This window comes from Carcharhinus amblyrhynchos, chromosome 1 (assembly GCF_965287045.1).
Source record: "Carcharhinus amblyrhynchos chromosome 1, sCarAmb.v2.hapA, whole genome shotgun sequence".
Lineage (NCBI taxonomy): Eukaryota > Metazoa > Chordata > Chondrichthyes > Carcharhiniformes > Carcharhinidae > Carcharhinus > Carcharhinus amblyrhynchos.
This window is the reverse complement of record NC_137324.1, coordinates 172,270,301-172,289,542: the sequence shown is the minus strand read 5'-3', so window position 1 is coordinate 172,289,542 and position 19,242 is coordinate 172,270,301. Positions and strand designations below refer to the sequence as shown.

The 19,242-nt window shown below is 43.9% G+C and overlaps 1 protein-coding gene across 1 annotated transcript in view; it reads left to right on the top strand.

Annotated features, from left to right (window-relative positions):
• Positions 1-6,023: 6,023 nt before the first annotated feature.
• LOC145350834 (alpha-synuclein-like) overlaps positions 6,024-19,242 on the top strand; it is a 98,244-nt gene continuing 85,025 nt past the window's right edge. The window contains exons 1-3 of the mRNA XM_080200191.1: positions 6,024-6,218; positions 6,317-6,453; positions 8,532-8,573. Coding sequence (XP_080056317.1) covers positions 6,333-6,453; positions 8,532-8,573 — 163 coding nt within the window. The 5' untranslated portion in view covers positions 6,024-6,218; positions 6,317-6,332. The remainder of the gene's footprint in view (positions 6,219-6,316; positions 6,454-8,531; positions 8,574-19,242) is intronic.

Sequence of the window (19,242 nt, the reverse complement as noted above, 5' to 3'; positions counted from 1 at the left end):
CCAGTCTGCAGAATGCATGTCTTCCTTTCGTGAAAGACTGGAGACCATCCTGGAGATCCCAACATAGCAGCAGCTCATTGATGGGATATTGGGTACACATTCTGACTTGCACTTATCTCTGAGCTTGTTAGACTTCTCTTAAGTAACAACAATCTAAAGGCACTCAGTTGACTCCTTACACAAACAATGCTGGACACAATGCATCCAATGTAAGGTCTTTAGTTACTTGTGCACAAGGAGAACTCTCTACGGCCAAATCAGATTGACCAGAACAGTTCTGAGGTTACAGAGAAACAGCTCAGTAGTTATAGTCAATCACAGCAAATCAGGAACAAGAGATTTTTCACATGTTTCATTGACATTCATATCCACCAATCATAGCATAGCCTTTTGCCCTTTCTTAGCCAATTGAAAACCAATCCTCCATTAGTATGATATGTTCCAATATCTTGCTACTTGGTAATCACCATGGTAACTTGTTCCTTTTTTTCATCCTGTTGTCCTACTCTAGAATGCAGTGTTTATGGAGCAAGGTTTTAGTTGTATTTGCTTTATCCTGCGTACATCAGTGTTGGCCTTACTGAAGCACATGTTTAGCGAATAATCATTTTCCATTACTTCACAGAGTTATTTTTTTACAATTATGGAACTTTAATTTTCACAACTGTTGTAACCTAACTTTCACAAGCTCAGGAGCCCAGAGCTAGGACGAGAGGGGGACAAAAAAAGCTGGAGTCACATCCAGGGCCTGGTCCCTCTCAGGAAATCAGGGAGGGCTGAATGGTCCTCACAGTGATGGATGATCTGCTGCTGCTGCCATTGGAGATGGGCACTTCTCCGGGCACTTTGTACGAGGAGGGTATTGCTTCAGCCCTCTGCCATTGGCTCAAAGGCCTGAGTGCCACAGTGACAGATGAGCCTCCTGTTACTGTGCAGGAGGCCCCCCCAACACTGAGGGTCCTCATGGCTTCAGGTAGCTGGAGGACACCTAGGAAAAGGGACAGAAATGGTTAACAGCCTGTCTCCAGCACGGCTGGGAGCAAGGGAGGAACACCATATCCTGGCACTTACGAACATGTTTAAAACCACCATACTAGTCACCAATGAGTTCATAAGGGTAAATGTTTCCTTGTGCTAGGTGTGAGATAAATAATTGTTCTTTGCGTTTGTGGCTCTGGTTGTATCAGTGTTTCGTATTTGTGATATGTTGGTTTTCATCTGGATTGCTTGCATGCTGTGACCCTCTTCTGGGAGTTTGTGCCCACGTGGGTCTGGATGATTGGCCTCATTTGCATATGCATACACTGGCCTTGTGCTGATGACTGCATGATACTGAAAGAGGGTAAGGGTGACCAGGATGGTCTCATAAAGCAATGTGCAAATTTCAAACTCTTATTTTGCATGACTTCCCCCAAATACTTTGATTTGATTTATTATTGTCATATGTATTAGTATACAGTGAAAAGTATTGCTTGTTGCATGCTATACCATTCATAGAGAAGGCAAGGGGAGAGTGCAGAATGTAGTGTTACAACCATTGACAGGGTTTGAGAAAGGGTAACTTAATACGAGGTAGGTCCATTCAAAAGTCTAATGACATCAGTGAAGTCATGGTATGTGACCACAGACTTTTGTATCTTTTTCTTGATGGAAGAAGGTAGAAGAGAGAACATCCAGGGTGCGTGGGGTCCTTGGTTATGCTGGCTGCTTTTCTGAGGCAGCAGGATGTATGGACAGAGTCAGTGGATGTGAGGCTGGTTTGAGTGATGGACTGGGCTTCGTTCATGATCCTTTGTAGTTTCTTGCAGTCTTGGACAGAACAGGAGCCATACCAAGCTGTAATACAACCAGGAAAGAATGTTTTCATGGTGCATCTGTAAAAGTTGCTGAGAGTTGTAAAGGACATGCTGAATTTCTTTTGCCTCTTGAGAAAGAGGTGTTGGTGGGCTGTCTTAGCTATAGCATCGACGTGGCAAGACCAGGACAGGCTGTTGGCAATCTGGACACCGAGAAACCTAAAGCTCTCAACCATTTCCACTTTGTCTCTGTTGAGGTTGACAGGGGCATGTCCCCCCACTATGCTTCCTGACGTTGATGACTATCTCTGTTGTTTTGTTGACATAAATATTTGTAAGACTCTTTGTCTAAACTTATTATTGATCAACCTCATAGTTTTAGCAATGGAACCCTAGCCTTTGATGTACTCTTTCATGTGGAATGTGTTCAACACAGCTTGTTATGACCAGGTGAGGAAGGGTCCTTTGACTCCCCTCTTTGTTCTCTCATTTGACAATAATAGATTTTTTTATTTGAAAAAGATATACCTGCAAATTCAATAAGGACTTAACTATTTACACATTGTGACCATAAAAGAACCAACAGGACAGGTTATCTTGAGTTCAACAAAGAAAGCAGTTAGCTTTATTATACCAATATATTATATTAGTTTATTAACGAATCAAAGTAGCACACGCAGACACACCACACATACCAACAGATACACAAACACGCGCACGTACTACACACCACAGATACAAACATACACACACCACACATACCAACATACACAGAAGCACATACACACCGCACATACCAATATACACACACGCACAAAACACCACACATACCATCGTACACACACACCACATGTACCAACACACACAAAAACATACACACACCACACAAACCAACATACACTTCATTGTCCATGTATTCCAAAGGTGATTTCATTAGACTTTGGGCATCATCTTATGGTTTTGCTCAACTCGAGACTGGAAAATCCTGCCTGAGGTCAATGGACCTTCCCATTGTCTGCTCCTCACCTGCTCTGATTCATGCGATGGGCAGGACAGTAGAATTCCGGTGTATGTTTGGAAGATAACTTGTTCATCGTCCCATTGTCCAAACAATTAGTCTTAATGGCCGGTCTCCAACAGATGAATACCCCAGGTGATTATCCTAGATGAATAACCAACGAGATAAGAGATATGAGGCCTTCACACTCCCCTGAAGTAATTGTCCTTAATGGAGTTTTGTAGACAGACTGAATCCATGCCAACAAATTGGAACGTGGAATGTATAGTGATGCAAATTGAGGTTTGCTATCTTGGACTGGTAGTTCAAATCCCTTTAGCCTTTGTGCTTTGAAAAAGCCTGTTTTTAAAAATTCATTTAAGTTTCCAGATGGTGAATTAAAAATCATTATTTGGCACAAAACATATCTTTGTAACATTAATCTACGATGCATACACCTCCCACTGCAGCTTAATTTCATCTGCTGTTTTTTCAAACATTTGACCTGAGTTATGTTCCTTTCCTCGCCTTTTAGATGAGTTAGTTTCCAACCCAATGCCTCTCCTTATCACCAAGAAAGAAGAGGATGATGGAAGAGGCCATTCGACCCATCGGGTCTGTACCAACCACAATCTCACCCAGACTCTATTCTTGTAATGCCATGTATTTGCCCTGCTGGTCTCCCTGACGCTAAGGAGCAATTTTGCATGGCCAATCAACCTATCTCCACATCTTGAGTGTGGGAGGAAACCGGAGCACCCAGAGAAAACCCACAAACACATGGGGAGAATGTACAAAACTGGAATTGAACCCACATCCCTGGCGCTATGAGGCAGCACTGCTAACCATTGTGCCACCACGCTGTCCGTGTCAAGTAGTCATTGTCCATAACGTGGAAATCTGCAACTCCCTCTTTCTCTCAAAAAGCTCCATGGAGTTTCCATATAAGTCAACCATGATTTAATGAGTGGGGGAACTGGCTAGAGGGGTTGATGGCCTTCTCTGGTTCCTATGGGCAGCATTATGGCACAGTGCTGCTTCACAGCACCAGAGATCTGTGTCCAATTCGGGCCTTGGATGACTGCCTGTGTGGAGTCTGCACATTCTCCTTGTATCTGTGTGGGTTTCTTCCAGGTGATTTGATTTATTATTGTCACATGTATTACTAATATACAGTGAAAAGTATTGTTTCTTGCACGCTTTTCAGAGAAGGCATACCATCCATAGAGAAGGAACGGAGAGAGTGCAGAATGTAGTGTTGCAGTCATAACCAGGGTGTAGAGAACAATCAACTTAGTGCGAGGTAGGTCCATTCAAAAGTCTGCTGGCAGGTGTTCTGGTTTCCTCCCACAGACCGAAGGGCGAGCTTGTTAGGTGGATTGGCCGTGCTAAATTCTCCCTCAGTGTACACGAACAGGCACTGGAATGTGGCGACGAGGGGATTTTCACAGCAATTTCATTGCAGTATAGGGGTGGCATGTTGGCACAGTGGTTAGCACTGTTGCTGCACAGAGCCAGGGACTCCAGTTCAATTCCTAGGTCACTGTCTGTATGCAGTTTGCGCGTTCTCCCTGTGTCTGCGTGGGTTTCCTCCAAGTGCTCTGTTTTCTCCCAAAGTCTGAAAGATTTGCTGTTTAGGTACATTGACCCAAACAGGCACCAGAGTGTGGCAACTAGGGGAATTTCACAGTAACTTCATTGCAGTGTTAATGTAAGCCTTATCTATGACCGAAAAATAAACTTTTAACGTAAGCCAACTTGTGACATTAATAAATAATATTAATGACTCAGCATGACTAATCCACTTAACCAGTTTGCCCTTTGGACTGGGAGGAAACCAACTGCTGCCATTAGACTTTTGAATGGACCTATCTCGCACTAAGTTGTTCTTTCTCTGCATCCTACCTGTGACTGCAATGCTACACTCTGCACTCTCTTCTTTCCTTCTCTATGAACAGTATGCCTTCTCTGTATCGTGTGCCAGAAACAATACTTTTCACTGTACACTAATACATGTGACAATAATAAATCAAATCAAACTCAAAAGTGGAGAGAATTCCCTCAGCAAGTGTTATTAAATTGTATGATCATTTACAGGCTTCACTATAGAGAATGGTTGCTTTTGACCAATGCAATCTCACTGTATCTTGCTTTACATAGACTTTTGTTACAGAATGAAAAACAAATTCAACTGGGGGCTATTTTTTTTTTCTGCTCTATTTCAGCATTTAGACTTTCACCAGATGGCAAAATTTGCCTTCGTTTGTGAGGCTTCTTGCAACATGTTAAAATAAAAAATACCATCAAAATAATGCAGGAACATAGAACATTACAGTGCAGTACAGGCCCTTCGGCCCTTGATGTTGTGCCAACCAGTGGAACCAATCTAATGACCCTCTAACCTAAACTATTCCAATGCTATCCATATGCCTATCCACTGACCATTTGAACGCCCTTAAAGTTGGCGAGTCCACAACTGCTGCAGGCAGGGCATTCCAGGCCCTTACTACCCTCTGAGTAAAGAACCTACCTCTGACATCCCTCCTATAATTACCACCCCTTAATTTAAAGCTATGTCCCCTCGTGTTAGCCATCACCATCCGAGGGAAAAAGGCTCTCACTATCCACTATGTACAGAATACAATTATCAAGAAGCAGTTTGTTTCAATGTTGGCCACACATGGCATCACCCAATCTGGTATGACAGACGCAAAATAAAACCAACCAGTAATTTAAATTCCACAGAAATGTCCATGTTCACCTTATGTTCTCTTGTTCATTAATGTGAAGGGGGTCAAACTGAATCCTTGAAACCCTTCACACTGACAGAAGGATTCTTCATAGTATTTCGCTCATACAAATAGCAAAACGCTCATACAAAAAGGTGGTGTTTAAATGTATGAAGCTCTGTGTTCCTTTTTGATGCGAAATACAGTCGAGCCCATCATCTCCAATGTGTGATGGAAGGGGCAAACCTTTCCACCGGTAAAAAACATGTCAGAGTGCCGAAGATTGTGAAGCATTCCACTCAACAGCTGATATGAGGCGTTGATTGAGAGTGATGTATTTTGTATAAATGTTGGGGGCGAGGAGAGAGAGAGGGGGAAAGAGAGAGAGAGAAGCTGATTCTCCCACAGGGAAGGGGGTGGGGTGGAAGGGGGGGGGCTGCTGATGAAGCCGAGAGATGAAAGTATTTCACACTAACAAATCAGGAGGCACGTCTGCTCGCCGAAGATAGGGACGCAGGAGAGTAGCTCAGCATCTCAGCCGGAGTCATAGCAATCTGTTCAAAGAACATTCAACACTTTCAGCTCTGGGCTACGTTCAGTTCTGCCCTCTAAACCAAAGGCTGGATGCAGCAGTGATGCACTGAAAGACTGAAGGATTATTTTCCCCCCCTTTTTTTGTTGCCAGTTGAATAAACGGTAAACTTATGTTTGCATTTGCGTTTTTTTAAAAACAAAAATCATTGTGTGGAGGCTACTTTTTTTATTGTCTGATCGCTCTCCCTTCTCTCCCTCAGTGACCAAAGAATAAACATGGATGTTTTCATGAAAGGACTCTCCAAAGCCAAGGATGGGGTGGTAGCAGCTGCCGAGAAAACCAAGCAGGGAGTGGCAGAGGCAGCAGGGAAGACAAAGGATGGAGTGCTCTATGTGGGTACGTGGGAGATCATTGCTTCTATGGCCGTCTCTCGTCCTCGTTAAAAAAATGAATCATATGGGAAGAGTGCGCCATCCATCCATTCATTCTTAGACTTGGTTGAGGAGAGGAGGTGGGGGAGGGTAGTGTGTGTGTGTGTGTGTGTGTGTGCATCTACTGAAATCCTCTTCCCACTGGTGAAGAGAAGGGACGAGTGCTCCCAGGACAGTGGGGGTGATAGTTTGGGATATGCGTGGAAGAAGGAATGTTAAGTTCTAGCCCGTGGACATGACCGCCAGAGAGCATCAAGTGTTTGGAGCCGGGAGGAGCAGAGAACCTTATTTTTTTAAAAAAATTAGAGTTGCGACTTGTAATTACAAAATCTTGAGCGATGAAAAAGAAATACTTTTTGGGAGGAGAGAAGGAGGCTAATAAAAAAAATGTAGCATTTGATTCTTGTCTTTAAAGCTTACATTGGCGAGTAAGGGGTGTGAAGTGAGTCTCAAGGTCATTTTAGCTTCAATCGTGAATATATTTTTCACGTTAAGGGGATGTGGAATAGTATTAGGTGCACAGTAGGTATTGACAAGCACAGAGCATTTTGGGCAATTTTTGTAACATGTATATTAATATATGCTGTGGGGGGAAATAATGTAATTGGTGTCAAACAAATGTATATTTTCTGGGGTCTTATCTTTGTACTAATCTGACTGTGTGCTGCCATATGATGTGGGTATGCCGGCGTTGGACTGGCATAAACACAGTAAAAAGTCTGACAACACCAGGTTTTAGTCCAACCGATTTATTTGATAATAGACTCACAAGCTTTCGAGGTTTCCCTCTTCGTCAGGTGAATGGAGAGTTCTGGCCTCAGACAGAGCATATAAAGCACAGACAGTGACCTCAGCCTCTGACCTTTGGGTAAGCATTCTCCAAGGCGGCCTTCACGACACACGACAGCGCGGAGTCGCTGAACAGAGACTGATAGCCAAGTTCCGCACACATGAGGACGGTCTCAACAGGGATCTTGGGTTCGTGTCGCACTATCTGTAACCCCCGTGACTTGCCTGGGTTTGCAAAACCTCACTTACTGTACTGTCTGGAGACAATACACATCTCTGTAACCTGTGATCAGTGCTCCTTCCACTCACATTGTCAGCCACTTCAGGTCTTGAACAGCAGGTTAGGTGTAAGGATTCGCATTCTAATCAGTAATCTCTAAACTGTCTGTGCTTTATATGCTCTGTCTGAGGCCAGAACTCTCCATTCACCTGACGAAGAGGGAAACCTCGCAAGCTTGTGAGTCTATTATTAAATAAATCGGTTGGACTAAAATCTGCTGCCATATGAACATTACATCTAGTCAAAACACTCATGCTTTTCATACTTCTTGCTGTCTGCTGTTTACCAAAAATAGTATGTTATTTCAAAATCTGAAAATATTAATAAATACTTTTTGAAAAGCTTTTTTAAAAAAGCAACCAGTTGTTATTAGTCAATAACCTCGATGTGGGAAAAAGTCCATTAAAATTTAACATTTTTGAAATTATAAAACAATCCTGAATTTGGATGCAAAAGTTTTCTTTGCTAATTCTGACCCCCCCCCCCCTCTTTCCCCACATTCTTTTCTGAGCTGTGAAATCTGTATGTGTGTGTGTTTTTAACATGTTGCCAATTATCTCGGGTCATTTGGAATGGTAGGTGTGAGATGGGTGCAGGGTTGGGGGGGGGGTGTGGAGAGAGGATTATTATGGGGGGGTGAAATTCTGAGTGAGTGGAACAATGGTGCCATTAACCCTTTCCTGAATTGGATGAAAGCTCATCCCTATTACTCTCCCCTCCAGAGTGCTTGCTCTGCTCTGCCCCTTTTTGCCAATATCGTGTCAAATTTCACTTCGATCGGTTTTCCTTCCTTTGATTGTTGTAACACCCTGCCTGCTCCTCATTGCTTAATTGGCCAGAGCCCTCCTGAGTTGTGAAAGGGAATTTACCGCTGTGATTTGTGACATTGTCCCAAAGCAGGAACATTGTTAACAGAGTTTTCTTTTTCTCTCCCCCACCCTCCCTCCACCACCCCCATATATCCTTATCTCTAGGCTCCAGGACTAAAGAAGGCGTGTTTCATGGAGTATCTTCAGGTACCAGTGGTTAATAGAATCCTGCATCTCGATGTTTGTCTGTGCTGGTCTCTGTCCGCGTGTGCGTGTGTGTGTGTCTGTCTTGTCTATACATCAGCAACATGGAAGCGGGAAGAAGGCTATTCTGCCCCTCCAGCCTGTTCTGCCATTCAGTTAGATCCTGGCTGATCTATAAGTGAACTCACTTCCATAACATTCAATACCCTTGCTGAATGAAAATTCAAATCTCAGTTTTGAAATATTAGTTGACACCCCCACCCTCCGCAGCCTCAACAGTTTTATTGGGGGGAGGGGGGGTGGGGAGGAGGGCATATTCCTGATTTCTGTTACCCCTTTTGTGTGACAAGGTACTTCCTCTTTGTGTTCCTGATATCACCTGACAAGACCCCAGTCTAATTTTAAGGCCATGCCTTCCTTGTTTGGATCTCTCTGGCTAGATGAAAAAAAATAGCTTGTGTTAGTCTCCGACTCTCTCTCTCTGTCTTACCAAGTCTAGTCAGGTCACCCCTTAATCTTCTCCGTGAAGGGTAATACAAGCCTAGTCTACATAATTAAACTTATCTTCATAATTAAACCCTGATCAAACCCATGTTCAAGCAGCCAGGAGTGGTGCAAATTTTTATTTTCCTGCAGAGTTGGTTTGAGCTTTGCTTTGGTGCAGGATCTGAGGTGAGGAAATGTCCACACCGACTGCTACAGCGGGAGGCGTGAGAACATCTTACACTTACCTTGCTGCAGCAGGTGAGAAATGAGGTGTTTGAAATTAGGGTTGACCACCATACAACATGTCAGAAGTCATTTTTGAACTGCTGCGCAGTTGGCAGAGTCTCCCATGTTTCACTGGATCTTCACTTGTTGTGTGTCACCAATGAATTAAATGACATTTGACAGGTCAATATCCTGAAACTCCACAACAATTCTCTGGGTGCATTTCCATCGCATGGCCTGCAGTGATGCAAGAGGGTATCTCACTACCACCTTCTCAAAGGCAAATGGGGCAGCATGCTGGCACAGTGGTTAGCACTGCTGCCTCACAGCACCAGGGACCTGGGTTCAATTCTGGCCTTGGCCTTGACTGTCTGTGTGGAGTTTGCATGTTCTCCCTCTGTCTGCATGGGTTTTCTCCGGGTGCTCCGGTTTCCTCCCACAGTCCAAAGATGTGCAGGTTAGGTGGTTTGACCATGGCAAATTGTCCCTTAGTTTCCAAGATCTGTAGGTTGGGTGGATTAGCCGTGGTAAATGGGTGGCAGGGATAGGATGGGCGGTGGGCCTGGGTCCACTTATTCTCTGTCAGAGAGGTGTTATAGACTTGATGGGCCAAAAGGCCTCTGTCTGCACTGTAAGGATTCTATGATTCTGTAAGTCAGGGATAGGTAATAAATGTTGGCCTAGCCAGTCATACTCACATCCCTTGAACAAATGAAAAAAAAAAGTAAAATGGAAGGAGGTGCATGTGATACTTGAACATCTTATGGGCTGAATGGCCTTCATGTGTGTGATAAATTTCTATATAAAAAGGCCACCATTAAAATTGATAAGATGAGAAGAAAGTGCAATGTAGATCATGTTGTGGTATGGTGAGCTTTAAGATGGGAGAGAGCAGTTTGGAGCTAGCAGTATAACTCCACAGAGCTTGTGCAGGGACCAATGTTAAATCAGTATTTACAGCACCTTCAATGTTGCATCTTGCTTTTTGCTATTTATATTCCATGTATTAAGTCTCTAAGCCAATTCCTTTACAAAGTAAATAATGACAAATCAGTAAAAGGCAAGCTCAAACACCAACAGTGTTTAATTTGTTTGATTTAGCTTCAGATGGTGAGCAGAATAATTTAATAGAGCTATCAGAGAGGTGGTTAGATACTAGGTTATTGTGACAGAATGAGCTACGTCAGGGTGTCTCATATTTGCGAAATGTGATCTTTATGGCAAAATTGTTTGGAACACAGTTGGGTGGAATTTTACTGTTCTGCCTGCCTGGGGAATTGTAGTGGATGGGACACAGACCGTGCAGAGATCCATTGACCTGGAGTGGGGTGAGTATGTCTGGAAAATCCTGCCCAGTTGTGTTCATGTGGACTAAAAAACTTAATAAGGAAAGACATGTTAAAGTACAAGAGAAAACTCATTTGAAATATAAAGACAGAGAGTGAGAGTTTCTATAAATACTTAGAAAACAGAGTTAACAACATAAGCATTGGTCCTATAGAAAGAGTCTGGAGAATAAATAATGGAAAATAAAGTTTATTTATTAGTCACAAGTAGGCACTGCAATGATATTATTGTGAAAAACCCCCAGTTGCCACACATCAGCATCTATTCGGGTGCACCGAGGCAGAATTTAGCATGCACGTAACCAGCACGTCTTTTGGACTGTGGGAAGAAAGTGGAGCATCCGTAGGGAACCCACGCAGACATGGGGAGAACTTACAGACTCTGCACAGACAGTGACTCAAGCCAGGAATCGAACCTGGGTCCCTGGCGCTATGAGGCAGCAGTGCTAACCATTGTGCCGCCCCAAGATTAAATATAAAGGAGATGGTAGATGAATTAATCAGATATGTTTCATTGCTCCTCATTATGGAAAGTACAAGTAACATGGCAAAAATAGCTGCAAATCAGGAAATGGAAGGGAGGAAAGAATTTTTAAAAATTAGTCACCAGGGAAGTGGTACTCAGTAAATTGTTGGAGCTGCGCGCTGACAGATCCCTGGACCCTGATCAACTTCATCCTCGGGTTTTAAAAGAAGTGACAAGTGGCATTGTTGATGCATTGGATTTTAGCAAAATTTCCTTTATTCAGGAAGGGAGGGAGACAGAAAGCTGGAAACTGCAAGGCTTAAGATCCTATCATAGGAAAAATGTTCGAATCTGTTGTTAATGACACTGCAGTGGGGCATTTGATAAATTCAGAGTAATCAGCAAGAGTCAACATGGTTTAGTGAAAGGGAAATCATGTCCACTCAATTTATTGGAGTCCTTTGAAGAAACAACATGTGTTGTGGTTAAGAGGAAAACGATGTATGTACTGTACTTAGATTTGTAGATTTATTTCTAGATTTGATAAGGTGACAGATCAAAGATCATCTGTGGAAAATAAAACCTCAGTGTAGGGGTAGCATGATGGCATGGACTGAAGATTGGCTAGTTAACAGGAAACAGAGAGTAGGCATAAATTGGTAATTTTCTGGTTGGCAACATGTAACAAGCGATGTGCCACAGGAATGTTCGAGCCTCAATTTTTTAATAATTTACATAAATTATTTGAATGAAGGGTTGCTAAGTTTGTTGGTGACAGAAAGATAGGTAGGAAAGTAAGTTGCGAAGAGGACTTAAGAAAGCTACAGCAGATTGGTTATGTGAGTGGCCAAAGATCTGGCAAAAGGAGTATAATGTGGGAAAATGTGAAATTGTCTGTTTTGGCAGGAAGAATAAATAAAAACTATTTAAATATGAAGGATTAAAGAACTTTGAAATGCTGGGGACCCGGGGATCCTGGTGCATGAATTGTAAAAGGTTGGTATGCAGGGATAGCAAGTAGTTAGGAAAGTTATCATTTGTTGCAAGGAGAATTGATTATAAAAGTCCGAAGTTATGCTCCAGTTATACAGGGCATTTGTGCGACCATATCTGAAGTGCTCTGTACAGTATTGGTCTCCTTATTTAAGGAAAGATGTAATTCCACTGAAAGCATTTCAGAGAATGTTTACTAGATTGAAATCTGGAATGGGAATGTTGTCTGATGAGGAAAGGCTGGACGGGTTAGACATGTATCTGCTGCAGTTTAGAGGAGTAAAAGGTGACTTGATTGAAAGATATAAGACCCTGAGAGGTCTTCATGGGATCCCTATAGTGCAAAGGAAGCCATTTAGCCCATTGAGTCTGTACTGATCACAATCCCACCCAGGCCCTATTCCCGTAACCCCACACATTTACCCTGCTAACACCCCCCAACACTAGGGTCAATTTAGCATGGCCAATCAACCTAATCTGCACATCTTTGAACTGTGGGAGGAAACCAGAGTACCCAGAGAAAACCCACACCGACATGGGGAGAGCATGCAAACTCCACACAGACAGTGACCCAAAGCTGGGAATTGAACCCAGGTCCCTGGCGCTGTGAGACAGCAGTGCTAACCACTGTGCCACCATGCCTTAACAAGGCTGGATGTGGAAAGGATATTTCTTTTTGCGGGATAATCTAGAACGAGGGATCACTGTTTCAAAATAAGCAGTTGACCATGTAAGGCAGAAGTGAGGAGAATTTCTTTTCTTTGAAGATCATTAATCTTTGGAAATTTCTTGGTGGTGAAATCAGAGTCTTTGAATATTCTTAAGGCAGAGGTAGGTAGATTTATGATAAGCAAGGGGTGAAAACTTTGACAAGCGAGGGTTATCGGGGGGATATGAAGAATTTAGGGATGAGTTTACAAACAGGTGAGCCATGATATTGAATGGTGAAACAGGCTGGTGGGGCTGCTTGGCCTACTCCTCCTAATTGGTGTGTATATTTGTATGAACCTATGTATGTACCATAACTTGTAAAAATGTACCCTAAACAGCAAAATGATTAGACTTTTAGTGTAGAGGATTTGGCCTGTTGTTTTGTGTCAAGTGGGCTACAGGGGTCTTACTTTCCCCCTTCATGTTTTCAGTTTGACTTTTGCTCCATATTTCCCTTTGTGTTATAGTATCAAAGGCTGCAACAGACCTTATTCAGCAGACTACTTATTTTGCTCTTGGACACTGAATGTTGATGGTTAAGCCAAGTGGACACACACTCCTTTATTAATAGCTGTCAATGGATGGCACTCAAGGTAGAATCCTTGAACAGTGATTTCTTGACATGGGGTATTGGGGCAACACTAAAGGTCCTCTCGTCGATGTTGATCAGACTTTTCATAGAATCGTAGAGTCCCTACAGTGCAGAAGGAGGCCACTCGGCCCATTGAGTCTACACCGATCACAATCCCATCCAGGCCCTACCCCAACAATCCCACATATTTACCCTACTAATCCCTCTGTCACTAGAGTCAATTTAGCATGTCAGATCACCCTAACCTGAACATCTTTGGACTGTGGGAGGAAACTGGAGCACCCAGAGGAAACCCATGCAGATACGGGGAGAATGTGCAAACTCCACACAGTGACCTGAAGCCAGAATTGAACCCGGGTCCCTTGCGCTGTGAGGCAGCAGTGCTAACCACTGTGTCACCATGCTGACTGCTCCCTCCCTGCCACCCCTTCCAGCCATTCATCCTTTTTCCTGTTGCTGTTGGTCTGTTGCTACTTGTAGCAGCCCCTGATTGCTATTACCTGACTGCACTTACCTCTCTTTCCCCCAAATTGGAAGTGTCTGTGTTGATGTTTGGAGAGGCTGGCGTGCTTGTGATGAAGGTTCTTCTCCTTCCAGTGCCCACATGTCCACCCATGGCCACTTTGGTTACGTAACCAGTTGCTTTGCAGAGCAACGGGGCCAATCTTCGTGGCACAGGGGCAGAGGTGGCAGCCTGTGTTTTAGGGATTTTGCCGCGGACAGGCAGATAAAGTTGAAGCGATGACTGGCTGTGGGGTTGATAGCAGCAAGCTCTTGCCTAACCACAAACCCTTAATGGCCTCCGGTGCAATCACATAGACGGCCAAATTGGTTTAAGAGGTGGAGGTTAGGCGGTCCAACTCTAGTTTAACTTCACTCATGAATGGATGTATGCGTTCTCCATTAGTCACATAGCAAACAGATAATTTTATTACATTTGACACGCTAAGCTCAATCTGTGTTCCACCTGCAGTGACAGGAACAGTGGGAACATACAGGAAGTATAAAAAGTCAGAAAAGAATTAGCTTAAGTGGGTAAAGAGACAGAAAACGTTTGCTGGGGTAAAAGGAATATCTTTGCTCTTGATTTCCACCATTGCCCAAAGATGTCTAGGTTAGGGGATTAGCGGGGTAATTACATGGGGTTATGGGGAACAGGTCTGGGTGGGATTGCCCCCTTATTGTCAGGGAGATTACGTTGGGTTACAAGGATAGGGCATGGGTGAGTTTGTTGTCAGTGCAGACCCAATGGGCCAAATGGTTTCATCCTGCACTGTAGGGATTCTATGATTTGAAATCGCAATTTAAGTTGCAACTTTTCATTTCACACGTAGAGTGCAGAAGGCGGCCATTCAGCTCATTGAGTCTGTACTGACAACAATCCCACCCAGGCCCTATCCCTGTAACTCCACATATTTACCCTGCTAATCCCCTCAACATTGAGGGGCAATTTATCAAGGCTAATCAACCTAACCCACGCATCTTTGGAGCGTGGGAGGAAGTCGGAGCACCCGAAGGAAACCCGCACAGACAGGGGGAGAACATACAGACTCTGCACAGACAATGACGCAAGGCTGGAATTGAACCCGGGTGCTGTGAGGCAGCAGTGCTAACCACTGTGCCACCATGCTGCCCCCTTTAGCGGGCCACCATGAGGGAGGGGATGGCGATGGGAGGGTTGTGGTGTGGGAGGCAGGGCGGGGAGGATGTGTTTGCAGTCTACGTGAGGGATAATGCCAAACATTTTATAGTGTACAGTTGATGCAGCAGCTGGTCGTTGGCTGAGTGAGCTGGCAAGAGCAGTGTGGCAAAAAAACAAAACACCTCTGTCTTATTTTGATCTGGTAGCTGTCCCCGTAAATCATGGAGAAGTGTATGAGATTGTCAAGAAAAGCAAACTGCCTCAACCCATTTTATTATCTGTGCTTTTATGAAATTTGTTCCGAAGGCTCTGCAGGGGGCAGCGTACTGGCACGGTGGTTAGCACTGCTGCCTCACAGCGCCAGGGACACGGGTTCTATTCTGGCCTTGGGTCACTGTCTGTGTGGAGTTTGCACATTCTCTCCGTGTGTGTTTTTCCTCTGGGTGCTCTGGTTTCCTCCCACAGTCCAAAGATGTGCTGGTTAGGTGGATTGGCCATGTTAAGTTGATCCTTAGTGTCAGGGGGATTAGCTAGGGCAAATGCATGGAGTTATGGAGATATGGTGGGATTGTGGTTGGCTCGGACTCGATGGGCCAAATAGTTCTCCTTCTGCACTGTAGGATTCTATGGTTGTACACAGTTGTGAGGCCATCTAATTCTTGTTACGCAAGGGAATCAAGGAGGTAGATGGGAGCATGAAACTCGAAACGCTAACGTGTCGGCCATGTTTTTATTGAATGGCATGGAGTCGGCTCAATAGGCCAAATGACCTACTCCTGCTTCTGTTTTGTGTGTAATACCAGACTCTCAGACAGATTTTTGGATGAGTTGAATACTTATGATTATGGCAACCTGTTATTTGTTTGTCAATGAGGTTGTCAGTTATGGGTTTATATTAAGCTTTGGCAACAGGTCAGGAGATATAAAGAGGAGCAAACTAATTATCTTAACTGCAGTGAATCAGGCAAACAAATTTGGATTGCTCCCTCAAATAGGAGAAAGAACTAAATGTTTTAGTCTTGAGAAGATGCAAATTAACATTAGATTTGAAACCTTTTGTTATTTTCCCTTTCAAGGAGCTAAATTGTACAATCTCTGCAGTAAATATTTACCTCCCCCTGTGAAGGTAGGCAGAGGTAATGTTTTCGCCCCTTGTTTGTTAATCTGTTTGTCTGTAAACAACACATCTCAAAAAGTAATGGGCAAATTCCACCTGGTCCACAGGTGGGATGTGGTCCAAGGAAGAAATGATTCATTCTTGGCAAAAATGCGGACCCAGATCACCATTCGCATCGTGATGTAGGGCAGCTTGTCTTTCATTTTGACAGTGGTGTTTCTGTTTCAATTTGAATGCTGTTGTTTCAGGATATTGTGGATTGCTTCAGCTGCTTTGAGAATTCCATAGAATCATAGAAACCCTTCAGTGCAGAAAGAGGCCATTTAACCTACTGAGTCTGCACCGACCACAATCCCACCCAGGCCCTATTCCCATATCCCTGTATATTTTACCAGCTAATCCCTCTAATCTATGTATCTCAAGACACTAAGGGGCAATTTTTAGCATGGCCAATCTACCTAATCTGCATATCTTTGGACTGTGGGAGGAAACCGGAGTACCTGGAGGAAACCCACGTAGACACAAGGAAAATGTGCAAACTCCATACAGACAGTGACCTGAGCCAGGAATTGAACCTAGGAACCTGGAGCTGTGAACAAGCAGTGCTAACCACTGTGCTACAGTGCTGCCCATTGGGATTTTGTCAGAATGTGAGCAGAGTTTTGACAGCAGGTTGTTGGATGTACATTGTCTTGAAGCCTCCTCAGTGACGTGAAAGCTCTTTTTCAGTTTTGTGGTCACGGAGCATCAACAAGGCTGGGGAATCCTCGAGGGAGAACTGCGTAATTGTAACAACTTTTGATTAGCACAGCATGGTGGAGATATGCACTCTACTGAGTGCTCTCTTAGAGTCATAGAAACCCTACAGTGCAGAAGGAGGCCATTTGCCCCATTGAGTCTGCATCAACTCTCTGACAGAGCAACTTGCCCAGACCCTCTCCCCACCCTACCTCGGTAATCACACACATTTCCCATGGCTAATCCATCTAACCTAGACATCTTGGGACACTAAGGGACAATTTAACATGGCCAATCCACCTAACTTGTCTTTCTTTGAACTGTGGAGGAATCCAGAGCTCCCAGAGAAAACCCAAGCATACATGGGGAGAATGTGCAAACTCCATACAGACAGTCATCCAAGGCTGATGTTGAACCCGGTCCCTATGCCACTGTGCCACCCTGCCCTCCATCTAGTATATAATTGCTTGTTTATTGTTAAATTTGCTTACAACCTTAACATTAGACCTAGATCTAATTTAATGTTCTATCACTTGGCCAAGAATAATTTCCGTTGCATGAAAATAACTAAGAGACCAAGATCTCCTGCTTGATCCATGCATGTTACCATCATCTACTGTAGATGTACCTCGTATCAGGCCAGAGATCTCAGCCTTGACTAGGAGAGTAAGTTAGGGTAGAGAGCCAAAACACCGAGGTTAAAGAGGTTAGAAGAGTTTGAAAGACAGATGGCATTTATTGATGTGTACTCTTGGTCCTGAGAAACTCTTGTTCATTTGCTTAAGTGGTCACGTGGGACTGAACTGCTTCTTAGCCACTTCCTGACAAAGCAGCTTCATGTTGCATGGAATAGCCACTTCCCTACATGGCACAATCTTGGGCTGCACCGTTTGCATTCTCCCAGTTAAGGGGGAACATCTCAATAGGGTTATAGAGGTTTTTGGCATGGAAACAAGCTCTTCGGCCCGACTTGTCCATGCAGCCCGATTTTTACCCCTAAGCTAATCCCAATTGCCCGCATTTGGCCCATATCCCTCTATACCCATCTTACCCATGTAACTGTCTAAATGCATTTTAAAAGACAAGATTGTATCTGTCTCTACTAGTGCCTCTGGCATCTCGTTTCAGACACTCACCACCCTCTGAGTGAAAAAATTGCCCCTCTGGATCCTTTTGTATCTCTCCCCTCTCACCTAAACCTATAGCCTCTGTTTAGACTCGCCTACCTTTGGGAAAAGATGTTGACTATCTAACTGAATCTACGCCCCTCATTATTTTATAGACCTCTAGAAGATTAACCCTTAGCCTCCTACGCTCCAGGGGAAAAAAGATTCCCAGTCTATCCAGCCTCTCCTTATAACTCAAACCATCAAGTCCTGTAAGCATCCAAGTAAATCTCTTCTGCACTCTTTTCAGTTTAACAATATCCTTTTTTTAATAGGGTGACCAGAACTGTGCACAGTGCCAGAGGCAGATTTCATCAGGAAGGCAGTTATGCAGCTGCTTCAGCCCATTTTTATCTTTGCAGAGATTCAACACTCCTGTAAGTGCAGCAGCCCTTTAAGAGCTGCTGCTCTTTGGATTCCGTGATCCCACCACCCCGTCATATTTTTTGAACCACTGCAGAACGTTATTTTCCTAAAATGTTGAACAGTTTCCCAAGTTACTGAACAAATGCTGACATGATGTTGTCACAAATGTCACCATTAGCACAATGTTACTGTTGGCACAGTGGCACAGTGGTTAGCACTGCTGCCTCACAGCGTCAGGGACCAGAAGTTGATTCCCGCTTGGAACTCCGTGTCTGCGTGGGTTTCCTCCAGGTGCTCCAGTTTCCTCCCACAACCTGAAAGACGTGCTGGTTAGGTGCATTGGCTGTGCTAAATTCTCCCTCAGTGTACCCGAACAGATGCCAGAGTGTGGTGACTAGAGGACTTTCACAGTAACTTCACTGCAGTGTTAATGTAAGCCTACTTGTGACACTAATAAATAAATACCGCAGAGCTCAACACAAGGGCACAAATATAATGAAATTAAGTCGCTCTATAATAAAGAAGAGGGAATCTCTTTCACTCGTAAAAAAACGGGTAGTTTCCATGTTCATTGATGCGGTTCTGAACATGAAGTAACCTCTATACCACAGCCTTTGAGATATTATCCTTCATTTAGATATAGCATTTCTCATCCATCCTGAAGGTCAATCTTACCATAACCAATCCACCTTAACCTGCATATCTTTGGCGAGGAAACCCACAGAGACATGGGCAGGATGTGCAGACCCCACACCCAAGGCCAAAATCAAACCCAGCTCCCTGGCGCTATGAGGCAGTAGTACTAACAACTGTGCCATTGTGCT